Here is an 18,486-nt window from a genome sequence, read left to right as displayed (position 1 = left end):
TGGCACAATCTCAGCTCACTGCAAGCTCCTCCTCCTGGATTCAAATGATTCTCCTGCCTCAGCCGCCCTAGTAGCTGGGATAACAGGTATGTGCCACCACACTTGGCTAGCTTTTGTATTTTTGGTAGAGACAGAGTTTCACCATGTTGGCCAGGCTGGTCTCGAACTCCTGACCTCAGGTGATCTACCCACCTTGACCTCCCAAAGTAGTGGGGTTACAGGAGTGAGCCAGCGTTCCTGGCAGAACTTTTTTCTGTGTTTATATATTAATTAAAAAAAAACTTTCTTAAAGTTTGTTTCAAGGTACTGGAATTTTTTTCCATTTTTCTTTATTTGATTTTTGTGTTTTGTTTTTACCATGTTGTCAAGCTTCTTATTTTATATTCTACCATTCACAGCCATTAATTTAACTCACTGCTGCTTTTTCCCTGAGGTACACCTTCAGCAAGGATTTGAGACTTTTTTGTTTTGTTTTGTTTTTTGTTTTACTGTTTCCATTTTTTAAAAAGAAATTTATGGGTAACTAGTAGGTGTATATATGTATGGGGTACATGAGATATTTTGATACAGGCATATAATGAGTAATAATCACATTAGGGCAAATTGGGTATCCATCACCTCAAGCATTTATCATTTTTTTCTGTTATAAACATTCTAATCATACCCTTTCAGTTGTTCTTAAATGTACAATAAATTATTGTTGACTATAATCACCCTGTTGTGTTGTCAAATACTGGCTCTTTTGCATTCTGCCTAACTATATTTTTCTACCCATTAACCATCCCCACTTCTGGCTCCCCCCGCTCTACCCCACTACGCTTCCCAGCCTCTGGTAACCATCATTCTTCTCTCTATCTTCATGAGTTCAATTGTTTTAATTTTTAGCTCCCACAAATGAGTGAGAACATGCAAAGTTAATTTTTCTGTGCCTGGCTTGTTTCACTGAACATAATGTCCTCTAGTTCCTTCCATGTTGTTGTAAATGATAGGATTGCATTCTTTTTCATGGATGAATAGTACTCCATTGTGTATATGCACTACATTTTCTTTTCCGTTTGTCTGTTGATGAACATTTAGGTTGCTTCTAGACCTTGGCTATTGTGAGTAATACTGCAATAAATACGGGCATGCAGATGTCTCTTCGCTATACTGGTTTTTTTTCTTTGGGGTGTATACCTAGCAGTGGGGTTGCTGGATCATATGATAGTTCTATTCTTTGTTTTTTGAGGAATCACTATACTGTTCTCCATAGTGGCTGTACTAATTTACATTCCTACCAACAGTGTATGAGAATTCCCTTTTCTCCACATCCTTGCCAGCGTTCATTATTGCCTGTCTTTTGGATAACAGCCATTTTAATCGGTGTGAGATGATATCTCATTGTAGTTTTGATTTGCATTTCTCTGATGATCAGTGATGTTGAGCATCTTTTCACATACTGTTTGCCATTTGTATGTCTTCTTTTGAGAGATGTCTGTTCAGCCGGGCGCAGTGGCTCACGCCTATAATCCCAGCACTTTGGGAGGCCGAGGCAGGTGGATCACGAGGTCAGGAGATCGAGACCATCCTGGCTAACACAGTGAAACCCTGTCTCTACTAAAAATACAAAAAAATTAGCTGGGCGTGGTGGCAGGCGCCTGTAGTCCCAGCTATTCAGAAGGCTGAGGCAGGAGAATGGCATGAACCCGGGAGGCCGAGCTTGCCGTGAGCGGAGATTGTGCCACTGCACTCCAGCCTGGGCGACAGAGCGAGACTCCGTCTCAAGAAAAGAAAAGAAAAGAAAAGAGAGATGTCTGTTCAGATCTTTTGCCCATGTTTTAATTGGATTATTAGATTTTTTTCCTATTGAGTTGTTTGAGATCCTTATATATTCTGGTTATTAATCCCTTGTCACATAGATAGTTTGCAGATCATTTCTCCCATTCTGTGTATTGTCTCTTTTATTTTTTTTGAGACAGTCTCGCCCTGTCATCCAGGCTGGAGTGCAGTGGTGTGATCTCAGCTCACTGCAGCCTCCACCTCCTGGGTTCAAGGGATTCTTGTGCCTCAGCTTCCTGAGTAGCTGGGATTACAGATGCACACCACCACACCCGGCTTATTTTTGTATTTTCTTTTTTCAATTGAGACAGGGTTTCGCCATGGTGACCAGGCTGGTCTCGAACTCCTGACCTCAAGTGATCTGCCTGCCTTGGCCTCCCAAAGTGCTGGGATTACAGGCATGAGCCAGTGCACCCATTTCATTGGAGTATTTTAACATAAAACTAAGGATAATTGCATAACTTCTTTCAATGTAGCTATCCCACATAAGGTAAATCTGGCCTTACAAGAACAGGGAAAAAAGCTGGGCGCAGTGGCTCATACCTGTAATCTCAGCACTTTGGGAGGTTTAGGCAAGCAGATCACTTGAGCCCAGGAGTTCAAGACCAGCCTGCGCAACATAGGGAGACCTCGTCTCTATAGAAAAATAAAAAAAATTAGCCGGGTGTGGTGGTGTGCCCTTGTAGTCCCATCTACTCACAAGGCTGCTGAGGCAGGAAGATCACTTGAACTGGGGAGGTCAAGGCTACAGTGAGCCATAATCCTGTCACTATACTTCAGCCTGGGCCACAAAGTGAGATTCTGTCTTCTGTCTCAAAAAAAAAAAAAAAAAAAACCTGGATGCAGTGGCTCACACCTGTAATCCCAGCATTTTGGGAGGCTGGGGTGAGTGGATCACGACGTCAAGAGATCGAGATAATCCTGGCCAACATGGTGAAACCCTGTCTCTACTAAAAATACAAAAATTAGCTGGGCGTGGTGGTGCATGCCTGTAGTTCCAGCCACTCGGGAGGCTGAGGCAGGAGATTCGCTTGAACTTGGGAGGCGGAGGTTGCAGTGAGCCGAGATCGCGCCACTGCACTCCAGCCTGGCAACAGAGCAAGACTCCGTCTCAAAAAAAAAAAAAAAAAAAAAGAAAGAATAAAGAAAAGGGGAAAAAAAGGAATCCTTGATACTTTCCTCTTCAAGTCCAGCATCTGGTTCTTTAAATACACATCTCATGTGACATGGAAACGATCTTTTAAAAAAAACAGCCATGGAGTAGTTTCTCTTGCTGCCACCAAGTGTGTCCCTTGGACTGAAAATGAGAAAGCTGAGTTTTTGTGTGTGTGTGTGTGTGTGTGTGTGTGTGTGTTTTAAAGAGCAGCAAATCTAAAACATCAGAAGTTTATTAGAAGTTTTATTTTTTTATTTTCTTCCTGGAAATTCTTTTTTTTTTTTTTGAGATGGAGTCTCACTCTATTGCCCAGGCTGGAGTGCAGTGGCGCGGTCTCAGCTCACTGCAACCTCCACCTCCGGGGTTCAAGCAATTCTCCTGCCTCAGCCTCTCAAGTAGCTGGGACTCCAGGCGTGTGCCACCATGCCTGGCTAATTTGTGTATTTTTAGTACAGTTGGGGTTTTGCCATGTTGGCCAGGGTGGTCTTTAACTCCTGACCTTAGGTGATCTGCCTACCTCAGCTTCCCAAGTGCTGGGATTATAGGTGTGAGCCACCGTGCCTGGCTTCTTCCTAGAAATTCTTGAGTTTTCTCATTTTATGTTTAGCTACTTGATTATTAGTCTTCATAGTGAATCAAAACAGAGATGCCATTAAATTTAACAGTTATGCCATCTAAACTTTTCAATCTAAATCATTAATTTTTTTTTGGAAATAGGCAAAATTATGCTAACACTTCTGCTCAGAAATGATTGCATTCACCTCTTCCCACGTACTCAATGGAAGAACCTCATCCAGCCCTCAGGCAGGCTGGGGAACTAAGCAGGATTTTACAGCTGGGTGTTTGCCTGTTCATATGTGCTGTGCTCTGTAATGCTTGTTCATTCATATTGTGCATTAAGTAGAGGAACAGCTTCTAAGATTTATTAACACCTCATTGCTGGCACATAGAACGCTCCCTTGCATTCCAGCTTGGCTCCTTTATATATTTCTTTGGGATATCCTCATTTTCTTTTGAGAGGAGAAAAAGTCACCCACTTCGAACTCTAGATTTTTCAGAAGGTTATGAAACTCCAGACAAGTCATTTCCATTTCCATTCAGGCTTATTCACAAAATTATTAACCAAACCAAGCAAAACCTTTGGAAAGTGTCTTCTTTTGCTCTAAAACAATGTAAAACCAGTTTTAAAACATTTTGATATTTTAAAGTTTAGTAAGAGATTTTTGGGCCTGAATATATATCCCTATACTTTATTAAGTTTCTAAAAGTTTTGAAACAGAGAAGGCCAGTGTGAGAGTACACGTGTGGATCATCCCCTTCTACAGAAAAGGTTATGATTATTAAAGGCCATTATCAAAACTGGTTTCTTTTGTAAGAAGGAGGAAAGTACTTCTTACATCTGTGGCTTGTTGGCCATCCTCACTTTGGGGAAATTTTCAACCATTATTCTGTCTTCAAATATTACTTCTGTTCCATCCCTTCTGTTTCCTTTCCTCTGGAACAATAATTATACATCAGCTGGGCGCGGTGGCTCACGCCTATAATCCCAGCACTCTGGGAGGCCGAGGTGGGCAGATCACCTGAGGTCAGGAGTTCAAGACCAGCCTGGCCATGGTGAAACCCCGTCTCTACTAAAAATACAAAAAATTAGCCAGGCGTGGTGGTGCGTGCCTGTAATCCCAGCTACTTGGGAGGCTGAGGCAGGAGAATCGCTTGAACCTGGGAGGCAGAGGTTGCAGTGAGCTGAGATCACACCATTATACTCCAGCCTGGGCAACAAGAGCAAAACTCCCTCTCAAAAAAAAAAAAAAAAAATTATTAGACTTTTTCACTGTTTTCCATATAGTCTGATATACTTTTTTTTTATATTAAAAACATTTTTTTTTGAGACAGGATCGTGCTCTGTTGCCCACACTGGAGTGCAGTGGTATGATCATAGCTCACTGTAACCTTGAACCCCTTGACTCAATCATTCCTCCCACTTCAGCCTCCCAATCAGCTAGGTGAGGAGACGGGGTCTTGCTTTGTTGCCCAGGCTGATCTTGAACTCCTGGCCTCAAGTGATCCACCTACCTTAACCTCCCAAAGCACTGAGATTATAGGCATGAGCCACTGTACCAGCACTGAAAACCTATGAAATATAACATATGCAGAGTTGCATATAACTGCCCACACAGGGTATCAAACAGTTCCATGACACTGAAGAGCTACCTCGTGTTATTCCTTTGCACTCATACCCTTTCCTACCCCTAACCTCTGGCAACCACTTGTCTGTTCCCTGTCACTATAATTTGGTCTTTCTGAGAATGCTTTTTTTTTTTTTTGAGATGGAGTCTTGTTCTGTTGCCCAGGCTAGAGTGCAGTGGTGCCATCTTGGCTCACTACAACCTCTGCCTCCCAGGTTCAAGCAATTCTTGTGCCTCAGCCTCCTGGGTAGCTGGGACTACAAGTGTGTGCCACCATGCCCAGCTAATTTTTGTATTTTTGGTAGAGATGGGGTTTCGCCATGTTGGCCAGGCTGGTCTTGAACTCCTGACTTCAAGTGATCTGCCTGCCTTGGCCTCCCAAAGTGCTGGGATTACAGGCATGAGCCACCACACCTGGACTAGTATATAACCTTTCAAGGTTGTCTTTTTTTCATTCAACGTAATGCCTTTAAGAGTCATCTAAGTTGTTTTAAAAATTAATAATGCATAGACTTTTTAGTACTAAGTAGTATTCCACTTATGTATATGCCACCAATAATTTTCTGTTGACTCATTTAAGGACATTTGGACCATTTTTGGTTTTTGGTGATTGTGAATAGAGCCACTATAAACATTCATGTATGGGTTTTTGTGTGAACAGATATTTTCAATTTTCTAGGGCAGTTATGTAGGAGTGGTATTGCTGGGTCATATGGTATGTGTACTTTTAACTTTATAGGAAATTGCCAAAGTAGCCGGGAGTGGTAGTTCATACCTGTAATCCCAGCACTTTGGGAGGCCGAGGTGGGAGGATTGCCTGAGCTCAGGAGTTCGAGACCAGCCCGGGCAACATGGCAAGATCCCATCTCTATTAAAAAAAGAAATTGCCATAGCGATTTCCAGAGTGATTGCTGTCATCTATTTTTGAAAAAATTTCCTAAACTTAAACAGTTCCGAGTTTCACTCTTGGCTTTCCTGCCTTTGTGGCAAATGCTGGAGTTCTAAGCGTATGTGCCTCTCACGTTAGAAGCATAGGTGTCTCTAAGGTAGTTTGTGTGGCTCACTTTGTGTGCTCTACAATTTCAAGAACTGCACCTCAGATGTTGGAGAATGACAGCAGGTGTGGACTTGAATGGATTGGCTCCTAGGTTTTCACACAGCTGCCTTTTTTCTTTGTGACCTTGCACATTATGTCGTTTCTTTATATAGCCTCTACATTTGAAAAAGAGATTAATAACATATATGGTTGTTACAAAGATTAAATGGGAAAAAAAAAGTTCTCAATATATGTCTGAAATGTAATGAGTAGTCAGGACACTTCAGCTATTGTTCTTAAATTACCTGCAAGATGTAAACGTGATACAAAATCAAACACGTCACTTTTAATTTTCAGCTCTAAAGGTCATTTCGTAATCAAGCCTGTTGACAGTCACCTGCCGCGTTTAGTGGTCCTCATAAAGTCCAGAAATTCTCCTGTAATGTTTTAGAAATAGAAAGGGAGGTTTCTTTGTGTCTCTGTCACAGTGCATGGTTATAGGAGCTGAAATAAAAATATGTTGTTGAAGTGTATCTTTAGAGGACCAGAAGCAATGAGTTCAAAGGCTGTCCTTATTTCAGTAGAATTTTTTAATGGCATTTATTTCACAAATGATCTTGCTTGCTCTCTTCTAGTTCTGGGATTACCGCCAGCCTCGGAAATACCTCAATATTCTTCCTTGCCAGGTGCCTGTCTGGAAGGCCAGATACACAGTGAGTGAGCCACCCTGCCTCTTGATAAGAAACTTCTTTTTGGGTGTTCCAAAAACAAGGAGCCCGGGGACATTTTCTCTTATTTTCTTTGTGAGGTGATTTTCTCTTTCTCTGTTGGTTTAGTGGTGGGACAAACGTGATAATGATGGCTTAAATGCTGTTAACTATTTAAAATTTTATTCTTGGCCGGGCGCAGTGGCTCACACCTGGATCCCCTGAGGTCAGGAGTTCGAGACCATCCTGGCCATAGTGAAACCCCGTCTCTACTAAAAATACAAAAATTAGCCAGGTGTGGTGGCATATGCCTGTAGTCCCAGCTACTTGGGAGGCTGAGGCAGGAGAATCGCTTGAACCCAGGAGGCAGAGCTTGCAGTAAACTGAGATCGCCCCACTGCACTCCAGCCTGGGTGACAGAGCGAGACTCCATCTCCAAAAAAAATAAATAAATAAAATAAAATAAATTTATTCCTGGAGTGTTGGGTAAGTATCTACATCGGAATTGCTGATCAAAGCTCCACAGAGAAGCTAGGCCATGTAAAGATACTCACTAATGGTAGGGCCGGCAGCAGGGTAGATGGAGGAGAGGGTCAGGAGACTTGAGGTCTGTGAATTGTGGTGGAAGGAACTCTGGCTTTAAATTCAGAAGACCTGGGCTGCGGGCCATGCTCTATCATTTAATACTGGTGTGGCCTTGGGCAAGCCATTTGATGTTTTTGAGCAGAAATTTCCTTTACTGTAGAATATGAATAGTAATTTTTACTATGCCCTCCTTTTTTTAAAATTGTGATAAAATCCACCATTTTAAAGTATACAATTCTGTAGTTCACAAGCTGACTTTCTTTTGAAATAACTTATATGAATGTGCTTTTTAAACCATTAAATGCTACAAATAGAGTGGGTAGGCTGTTATCAACCTTCTAGTAATTTTCCATTGCCACACGGGTGAGAGATAATGTATTTCCTTTAATGTCAATCTGAAAGCTAGCACAGGGATGGATAGAGCTACCTTTATACATTGGGCTGTCACCATGGAGCATTGTGGAGCAAAAAAGGTAATTTGGGTATTAAGTTGGTTTTCTACCTGGAATCGCTTGCCAAGAAATCAGACACTCTTCTTAGGAATTGAAATACTTTTCTGGATTAATATGTTTGCTTTAAAAAATAAACAGAAAAGTCCAAGAGTGCTACCAGGAGGGGCGGTGAAGATAAATGTGCTCTTCGGTGACTGTGGTTTATTCCTTACATAACAGAGTCTAATTATCAACTGAATGGAACCCTTAGCTACCTAGTAGATTGGGTTTTGCCAAGTAAAACATGTCAGTCCTGAAGCGAGCAAGTTTTCCTTTGAGCAGTTGCAGTGCTGGCGGGGCGGGAAGGTGATGCTTCATGTGGATGGCGTGTTTCTGGTGCATTTCCCCGTGGCAAGAATTAGGTCTGCTGCTCCAGGGATTTTCCCTGTCAGCCCTGCATGCTCATTCTGGGAAAGCACTCAGTAACTCTTGAGTGGTAACTCATGGAGAGTAGCTAGGATGTGAAACAGTGTGTTTCAGTGCATAGCAATCAGTACCATTTGCTTATTTTAGAATTTTCAAAGTTCTTCAAGCGCTTGCCTCAGCCTGAGTTTTTACTTGCTGTGGTCCCTTCCATAAGCAAAGAGAAAAGTAGACTCGATGTGCAGCCTATGGTGTTTGGGAAAAATTTCTCCAGATGAGTTGGGGCCTTCCATTATCTAATTTATTTTACTTAGGAAGAATTCCAGGTTTGGAAACTCAAGACTCAGCTGATTCTCCCTGAAATAATCTAATCACCTGCTTTTCCCTTCCCTGCCTTAGCCTTTCAGCAATGGATTGGTGACCGTGATGGTTCCCCAGCTGCGGAGGGAAAACAGCCTTCTCCTGTGGAATGTCTTTGACTTGAACACCCCAGTCCACACCTTCGTGGGGCATGATGATGTGGTGCTGGAGTTCCAGTGGAGGAAGCAGAAGGAAGGTGAGTGGGAGAGGCCTGCTGCCCACTTTCCTTCTGAGCTCTGGTGACAGCGGTGCCAATCAGTGTTGCCATGGAGTCTAGTAAAGAAGACATAGAGAGAGCTGGGCTTTAGGAACCAGAGAGCCAGGGCTGTTGCCACCTTTCGTCATAGGTGAGTAAAGGGACTATATAAGGCTGCTGTTCCTCTTCCAAATTCTGTCCTCTTCCACAACTGTCAGCGTAGTCTCTCTTGCTTGGAAGAGATCTGCTCCAGTAAGAGACGGAAGATAGAGATTTGCTTTTGGATTGTTTCTGGGACTGAAAGACTCTGGGCTCAGAAGTCCAGGGCATTTGCCCCTTGCCACTCTGTTGATGAGGGAGACCCAAGGTGGTCTTTAGTACTGCCTACTACATACCCTCAGTTGTCTTCACAAGCATGTAGTGCTCCGTCTCAAAAAAGAAAAAAAAAAAAGAAAACAGATGATGTGATTGCCTCAGTCCAGTGGGGAGGGGTTGACCGGTAGTTTTGGATGGAAATAAAGTTTTTAGGAACCCATTGTTAGTTACCCATGTTGTCTTTAAGCTGGTGGGTGAGTTGTGTAAATTGGAACTGCCTGGCCAGTAGCAAAATTTTGAGTGCGAGTTACTATTTAACTTTTTTTTTGTTTTAACTGTGAGAGAGGGGAATAATAAAGACTCGGGCCTACTTGAGGACGGAGGGTGGGAGGGGGAGAGGATCAGAAAAAAATAACCATTGGGTACTAGGCTTAGTACCTGGGTGATGAAATAATCTGTACAACAAACCCCCATGACAGGAGTTTGCCTTTGTAACAAACCTGCACATGAACCCCTGAAGCTAAAGTGAAAGTTTAAATTAAAAAAAAATTTTTTTTTACTGTGAAATATATCATGTATTTGAAAATTATATGGAACATGTATAGTGTAACAAATAATTATAAAGTGAAAATCTACGTAATTGCCATGCAGGTCAAGAAAGAAAACGATGCCAAGAGCCCCGAAACTACCTGGTCACCATCCCCTCCCTTCCCTGAGAGTAGTGACTCCTCTAATGCTTATGATAGCCATTGCTGGATTTTTCCTTTGTGGTTTCACTGCCTATTTTTGAATCCCTAAAAGTAGTTTAGGTTTGCCTGTTTCTGAACCTTTTGCAAATTTAATTATTATGCGTGTGTTTTTATGCAGGTGTTCCTTATGATGGGGTTATGTCCCGATAAACCCATTGTAAGTTGAAAATATCATAAGTAGAAAATGTATTTTAGGCCAGGCACAGTGGCTTACACCTGTAATCTCAGTACTTTGGGAGGCTAAGGTGGGCGGATCACTTGAGGCCAGGAGTTCTGGCCAACATGGCAAAACCCCATCTCTGCTGAAAATACAAAAATGAGCCAGGTGTGGCAGTGCATGCCTGTAGTCCCAGCTACTTCGGAGGCTGAGGCAGGAGAATCTCTTGAACCCAGGAGGCAGAGGTTTCAGTGAGCTGAGATTGTGCCACTGCACTCCAGCCTGGAGACAGATCGAGACTGTCTCAAAAGAAAAAATATATATATATATTTTACCCACCTAACCCACTGAACATCATAGCTTAAGTAGCCTACCTTAAACATGCTCAGAACACTTCCATCGGCCTACATTTGGGCTAAATCCTCTAATACAAAGCCTATTTTATAAAAAAAAGTGTTGAATATCTCATATACTTTATTGAATACTGTGCATTATGTTAAAATTGTGACAGTTTCACGCCATCATAAAGTCAAAAAATTGTAAGTTGAACCATTGTAAATTGGGAACCATCTGTATTTTACTTCTTTCTCAACTGAAGGTTGTTCCAGTTTACTTTTACTGCCATGTCTTCGACATCAATTTTTTTTTTTTTTTTTTTTTTTTTTTGAGATAGGGTCTCGCTCTGTCACCCAGGCTAGCGTGCAGGCACGAGCATGGCTCACTGCAGCCTCGACCTCCTGGGCTCGAGCAGTGCTTCCACCTCAGCCACCTGAGTAGCTGGCACTACAGGAGTGTGCCACCATGCCAGCTAATTTTTTGTATTTTTGTAGAGATGAGTTTCACCATGTTGCCCAGGCTGGTAGTCATCAATTTTTATTGGACTACTTCATGCTTTGATTTTCACTGTGGGGAAGGATTTCTCAAAGAGGTAGGAAGTGAGTCAGGATATTGTGGCCAGGGAACAAGGATGCCTCCTGAGGGAAGCAGTAGTCCTTGGTTTCAGGTGTTGCTGATAGATCAAAATGTAGAGTAAGAGAAAAGCATTTAACTGACCAAATAGGAAGCCATATAATCATTAAGAAAGGAGTTCCAGGCCAGGTGCGGTGGCTCACGCCTGTAATCCCAGCACTTTGGGAGGCCAAGGCAGGTTGATCACTTGAGGCCAGGAGTTTGAGACCAGCCTGGCCAACTTGATGAAACCCCATCTCTACCAAAATATATTAAAAAAAAAAATTAGCCGGGTGTGGTGGCGCGTGCCTGTACTCTCAGCCACCCGGGAGGCTGAGGCAGGAGAACTGCCTGAACCAGGAGGCGCAGGTTGTTGCAGTGAGCTCAGATTGCATCACTGCACTCCAGCTTGAGTGACAAAGTGAGACCCTATCTCAAAAAAAAAAAAGGCGTTCCAAGAGCAAATTGAGGAGAGAAGCCAGATCATAGGGTGGCATGAACAGGGGCAGCAGGAACCGGTTTTAGTGAATGAAGTAACCCTCAAAGGCAAGGCGTAGAATTAGCCAGTTGGGAGAGGCTGCTGCCCTCTCTGTTGGAAGGCAGGGAGAAGATACAAGGGAGTCGGGGAAGCAAAGGGCCCCTTGGGACCAGCGGGGGAGGCACAGGTCGAGGGGTTGAGTTAATTTATAACATTTAGAAAGGAATTAGGCATACCTTTTCGTCAAAGTCAGGGGCATGAAGAGAAGCCAGATGTAGGGTCAGAAGATTGTTGATGTGGACATGAGGCAAGATGGTGGCACTTGTAACAAGTCGTGGTTCAGAATAGTTGCTGTCTGGCTGGCTGTGCCTAGTGATGTATGAAATATTGAGGAGTGAATTTTTGGTTGAAGGTGGTGACGCAGAGAAGGAACCAATAAGAACTGGCCCTTGTTTTCCTGCCCACTCACCCTGTGACCTTGGACAGATCATATTCTCTTGCCTCAGTTTCCCCATCCATAAAATTAAGAAATTGGATGAAATTATTTCTAAATTCTTTGCTCTCTGAAGGTGGCCATGAAGGAGATTCTAGATACTGCATAATTATCCGCAAATGTCCTGATCTTTCATGAAGTTATTTCATAAAGCACCCTGAAGCTTTTCAGGATAATTTCCCTTTGACCAGAGTTAAGATGAAAATATGATTCAGTCAATTAAGTACATTAAGGATTGATTATTCATTTTACAAAGAGATACATCACTTTACCAAAAAATTCTTTTGAATGGTAAGATGCCATGATGCATTTGAAATAACCCGTTTTGCAAAAATATGTTCATCTCCAGCTCTTCGAGAGCATGTAAAAGGACGAACATTTGCAGAGGTGAAAGTTTAGTGTGACATTAAATCCCAGCATCGCTCTTTACCTGCTAATTTGCCAGTTAGTATTTCACATCATTTAAGTTTCTGCTCAAATGTGATTTCCTTGGGGAGTTCTATCTAAAAATAGTTCCACCATCAGTCTCTGTCCTCTTATCCTGTGTTATTTTTTATACCAGATGTTTTATCAGATATTTGTCTCTTTCTACCACTGGAATGCGAGATCTATAAAGATAGAAATTATTTTATTCATGCTGTAGTCCCGGTACCTAGAATAGTGCCTGGCATATGAGAGATGTTCAGTAGACGTTTGTTGAATGGATGGATGAATCTCACTCCATTTCAACCTCTAGCAAATAGACGTTGAATCCAGAAGAATTTCCAGGATTCTTATTTGGTGATTTCTAGGGTCCAAGGACTATCAACTGGTGACGTGGTCCCGGGATCAGACCTTGAGAATGTGGCGGGTGGATTCCCAGATGCAGAGGGTATGTATGCAGTGCTATTGTGGAGAAATGTACCTGAATCCACCAAAAAGTGTAAGATTCAGGATTTGCAGAAATTAGAGGTTACGGGATGAACAATTTTTTTTTTTTTTTTTTTTTTTTTTGAGAGTGCGTCTCACTCAATCGCCCAGGCTGGAGTGCAGTGGCACGATCTTGGCTCACTGCAACCTCTGCCTCCCGGGTTCAAGCGATTCTCCTGCCTCAGCCTCCTGAGTAGCTGGGATTACAGGTGCCCACCAACACACTCGGCTAATTTTTGTATTTTTAGTAGAGACGGGGTTTCACCAAGTTGGCCAGGCTAGTCTTCAACTCCTGACCTCAAGTGATCCACCTGCCTCAGCCTCCCAAAGTGCTGGGATCACTGGTGTGAGCCACCTTCCCCAGCAGGATAGACATTTAATACATACTTACTAGTTGGCTGAGTGGCTGGTGTGTACCACACCAAGGCTTTGAGGTCTTTAAGAACCAACTTCAGTATTCAGCACCTTAAGGCCAGAGAGCCTCTAAATGTCTTTCCCCTCCTTATTCTAGCATAAGATAGTATGGGTAGCTCCCTGAGTATGTGCCCTGTGGGTTCATTTCTTTCTATTCTATATGGGCTAAGAAGCCTACCCTTGTACGCTGCAAATGCTTGGAGGCTTCTACATCCATCAGCAACAGTGCTTTTATGAAGCTGTTTGTAATTTTTTCCCGATAAATGATATCTGTTTCTTATATGAACCACACACAGTAGTACCTGGCATGAGCTGCTTTGGTGGCCTTTGCTCTGCTCTGCCTTATCACAGGGTTCTGTCCTCTCCTCATTTGATGGCTAAATTTCTTGACAGTGGGAAGGTGTCTCACTTGTATTGGATCTCCCACAGCGCTTGGTACATTGCTTTGCACAGAATGAATAGAAAATACTGGATAAAAATTTCAACACTGCTTAGTATGAAGTCACTCTTGAGCAGTTTGATCAAATCTCATTACCTTATTGCATTTTCAATCTGTTTTTTCCGAAAGGTACAGTTTGCACCAAATGCCTTGAGGTTATGGTTTTTTTTTTTTTTTTTTTTTGAGATGGAGTCTCTCTCTGTTGCCCAGGCTGGAGTGCAGCCACGTGATCTTTGCTCACTGCAACCTCCGCCTCCTGGGTTCAAGTGATTCTCCTGCCTCAGCCTCCCGAGTAGCTGGGACCGTAGGCGTCCGCCACCATGCCTGGCTAGTTTTTGTATTTTTAGTAGAGACGGCATTTCACCCTCTTGGCCAGGCTGGTCTCAAACTCCTAACCTCAGGTGATCCACCTGCCTCGGCCTCCCAAAGTGCTGGGATTACAGGCATGAGCCACTACGCCTGGCCGGTTATGATATTTTTGCTCCTGGATTAGCTGAATAACTCCATCAAAGCTTGGAGTTTAAATTAATTTTTTTTCTGAGGCTTGCATAAACTCTGAACATGATGAAAAAATTTCCAGTGTTGAATAATAGAGTCTATTATCCCCGGTGTTTAACCAGGGAGAGTTGGCAATGGGTAAAATCTATTTTGATTATGTCAGCTCTTGGCTGACACATCCCCATCCTTTGCCATTCCCATTTTTAAGTCAGAACTCTTTAATCAGACATGACGATCATTTCCACGGACTTCTCTAGAACTACATCTTCTACCCTTTGTTGCAGCTTTGTGCAAATGACATATTAGATGGTGTCGATGAGTTCATTGAGAGTATTTCCCTTCTGCCGGAACCTGAGAAGACCCTGCACGCTGAAGATACAGATCACCAGCACAATGCAAGCCATGGGGAGGAAGAAGGTAATTTGTCAAACTGATGTCTCAGGTAAGGTGCCACTCTACGCATTGCAGAGTTGTGGCAGATACCCCAGACCTGTTCTCTGTTTCATTTTCAAAAATGCTTTCCAACATTGAACTTCTCTCTCCTGCTAGCCCTAAAAGAAGATCCCCCTAGAAATCTCCTGGAAGAGAGGAAATCAGATCAACTGGGGCTGCCTCAGACCTTGCAGCAGGAATTCTCCCTGATCAATGTGCAAATCCGGAATGTCAATGTGGAGGTACTTAGTTTAATCAACTGTATCTCATGTTTGCTGATGGCAGTTTGTGGGAGAGGGAACCATTTCAGCAATGATTTCAGTTAGCAAATAGCTTTGCAGCTTTAACAGAACTCTCTCTGCTTGCTTTTTTATTTCCTGGGTTTTCTGGCTAGGCGTGGTGGCTCACGCCTGTAATCCCAGCACTTTGGGAGTCTGAGGTGGACAGATCACTTGAAACCAGGAAGCCAGGAGTTCGAGACCAGCCTGGCCAACATGGTGAAACCCTGTCTCCACTTAAAAAAAAAAAAAAATTAGCCTGTAGTTCCAACTACTCGAGAGGCTGAGGCACAGGAATCACTTGAACTTGAGAAGCAGAGGTTGCAGTGAGCCAAGATCGCACCACTGTCCTCCAGCCTGGGTGACAGAGCAAGACTCTGTCTCAAAAAAAATAAAAAAATAAAATAAATAAATAAATAAAGAGATGCAGACTTTCTTTCTACCCCTATTCTTTTCTCCTAAGATGAGCCAAAGGAGAACCTGATGCTCGTGTGCCTTAGCTCCTCCTTAGATGCTCCAGCATCTCATTTTACTGTAGAGGAAGATACTTAGGCCCTGGAGGCTTAGTGATTTGGCAGAGGTTGCTGCTGAAGTTAGGGGCAGAGTTGACTTGGGAAGCCAAACCTCCAGCCCGTCCAGGGCACTCTGTGCTGTGCTGTGCTGTGCTGTGCTGTGCTGTGCTGTGCTGTGCTGTGCTGTGCTGTGCTGTGCTGGGCTGGGCTGTGCCATCTTCTCTCACAGGCTGGCCATTTCCTGGTAATTTAGATTCACAGTAAGAAGGCAACCAAAACTTCTTTGTTCGCTTAGCCTGTGGAACAGTTACTTTTTTGGGGGCAGGTATTGAAAGTCTTTGCTTCAGAAAATTGAGTATCTCTCCAGAAAGGAGTTTTAAAGCTTGATTAGTTTTTCCTTTACCCAAATATGTGCTGTTACATAACTATCTCATGTGGCTTTTAAAACAAGTCTGCTGGCCAGGTGCGGTAGCTCACGCCTGTAATTCCAGCACTTTGGGAGGCCAAGGTAGACGGATCACAAGGTGAAGAGATCGACACCTTCTTGGCCAACATGGTAAAACCCCGTCTATACTAAAAATACAAAAATTAGCTGGTCATGGTGGCGTGCGCCTGTAGTCCCGGCTATTCACGAGGCTGAGGCAGGAGAATCGCTTGAACCCAGGAGGCAGAGCTTGCAGTGAGGCCGAGATCACATCACTACACTCCAGCCTGGCGACAGAGCAAGACTCCGTCTTGAAAAAAAAAAAAAAAAGTCTGCTGTAAGTGGTTTTAGCCTCACTTTACAGCTGAGGAAACGGAGACATCAAGAGAAGAAATGTCCAAGGTCAGCAGCTATTTGGTGGAAGAAACAACATGTGAATCCCGGTCTCCAGATTTGCCACATGTGGTTCTTTTCTCTTTACTCCAGCTGCTGTCTCTAGTTGGCAACACAAGAAATGAAAAGATATAAAGGATTCTTTGCTTAATTAGTGATCTATATCAAGTCAGTTTATACTCCCTTTGTCCCATTTGAGGACAGTGTGGATACCTAGTGATCTAGTTTAAGATCTTGATTCCTTTCTTCGAGAGTACTTTAAAAAAATTATTGAGATATAATTCCCACAGTATAAAGTTCATCTTTTTTTTTTTTTTTGAGATGGAGCCTTGCTCTGTCCGCTCAGACTGGAGTGCAGTGGTGCTACCGTGACTCACTGCAGGCTCTGCCTCTCGGGTTCACGCGATTCTCCTGCCTCAGCCTCCCAGATAGCTGGGATTATGGGCGCACGCCACCACGCTCAGCTAATTTTTTTTTGTATTTTTAGTAGAGATGGGGTTTTTGCCATGTTGGCCAGGTTGGCCTCGAACTCCTGACCTCAGTTGATCTGCCCACCTTGGCCTCCCAAAGTGCTGGGATTACAGGCGTGAGCCACTGTGCCCAGCCAAAATTCCCCTTTTTAAAGTATATAATCTGGCTGTTGTGGGTATATTCACAAAGTTGTACAGCCATTACCATTGTCTGATTCCAGAACATATTCATCATTCCCAGAAGAAACCCCATACCCATGAGTAGTCACTCCCTATTTCCCCTTCCCTCAGCCCCTGGCAATCCCGAATCTACTTTCTTCCCCTACGGATTTTCCCAGGAGCACTTTTTAAGTTGAGTCTGGTATTTAACTTCTTCCTGCTTTATTTTCCCATCTCAAAGTAAATATAACAAGTTTCAGTCTACCCCACAGCTTTGGGAGGGAGGAAGCTTTGTTAAAGTCAGAATACTTTGAACTTCGTGGTGGCTCATGCCTGTAATCCCAGCACTTTAGGAGGCCAAGGTGGGTAGATCACTGGAGGTCAGGAGTTTGAGACCAGCCTGGCCAACATGGCGAAACCCCATCTCTACCAAAACACAAAAAGCAAAACAACAACAACAACAACAACAAAACAAAGATTTGCTGGGCATGGTGGCCTGTAGTCCCAGTATTTGGGAGGTTGAGGTGGGAGAATCACTTGAACCCAGAAGGTGGAGGTTGCAGTGAGCTGAGATTGTGCCACACTGCACTCTAGCCTGGGTGACAAAGTGAGACCCTGTCTCAAAAAAAAAAAAAAAGAATACTTTGTGTTGGGAACAGGCCCCCTGAAATCTGGCCATAAACTGACCCTCTGTGTTGTTTGTCTTTGTATAGTCTGCAGATGTGGATCTTGACTCCTGCAAGAAGTAGCTCACCGTGACAAAGCTGCCTTTGCTTTTATCACTTTGCAAATCAAAGAAGGGGGACATGTTGGGAACAGGCCCCCCCTCCCCCAAATCTGGCCATAAACTGGCCATAAAGTCTCTGCAGCACTGTGACATGTTCATGATGGCGGTGATGCCCACGCTGGAAGGCTGTGGGTTTACCGGAATGAGGGCAAGGAACACCTGGCCCACCCAGGGCAGAAAACCGCTTAAACACGTTCTTAAACCACAAACAATAGCATGAGCAATCTGTGCCTTAAAGACATACTCCTGCTGCAGATAGCTAGCCATAGCCCATCCCTTTATTTCGGCCCATCCCTTTGTTTCCCATAAGGAGTACTTTTAGTTAATCTATAATCTATAGAAACAATGCTTATCACTGGCTTGCTATGGATAAATACATGGGTAAATCTTTGTTCAAGGCTGTCAGCTCTGAAGGCTGTGAGACCCCTGATTTCCCACTCCATACCTCTATATTTCTGTGTATGTGTCTTTAATTCCTCTAGCACTGCTGGTTTAGGGTCACCCCGACCGAGCTGGTCTTGGCAACTTTGAGCTATTCCATTGGTATGAAAATTTTAAGAATCTGGTATGAAAATTTAAGAATCTTTTTGAAAATGAATTGTCTTCCACACACATTTGTCTTTGTAGACTCTTTCCCTTCACTCAATTACCAGGAACATGGAGCGTTCAGTTAAATGCGCTTGCATCGAAAGACGCTTTATGGTTTGCTTCTACAGCAATTGTGGATTTGTCT

At 43.3% G+C, this 18,486-nt stretch overlaps 1 protein-coding gene across 4 annotated transcripts in view; it reads left to right on the top strand.

Annotated features, from left to right (window-relative positions):
* WDR59 (WD repeat domain 59) overlaps positions 1 to 18,486 on the top strand; it is a 114,963-nt gene that overhangs the window by 57,800 nt on the left and 38,677 nt on the right. For all 4 annotated transcript variants that reach the window (XM_003829526.7, XM_034940707.4, XM_034940709.3 and 1 more), the window contains 5 exons: positions 6,832 to 6,909; positions 8,742 to 8,898; positions 12,830 to 12,909; positions 14,583 to 14,715; positions 14,848 to 14,972. In XM_003829526.7, the coding sequence (XP_003829574.3) occupies positions 6,832 to 6,909; positions 8,742 to 8,898; positions 12,830 to 12,909; positions 14,583 to 14,715; positions 14,848 to 14,972 (573 nt within the window). The remainder of the gene's footprint in view (positions 1 to 6,831; positions 6,910 to 8,741; positions 8,899 to 12,829; positions 12,910 to 14,582; positions 14,716 to 14,847; positions 14,973 to 18,486) is intronic.

Source organism: Pan paniscus, chromosome 18 (genome assembly GCF_029289425.2).
Source record: "Pan paniscus chromosome 18, NHGRI_mPanPan1-v2.0_pri, whole genome shotgun sequence".
Taxonomy (NCBI): Eukaryota; Metazoa; Chordata; class Mammalia; order Primates; family Hominidae; genus Pan; species Pan paniscus.
Note: the sequence above shows the minus strand (reverse complement) of the source record. Positions and strands in the feature narration are given on the sequence as shown.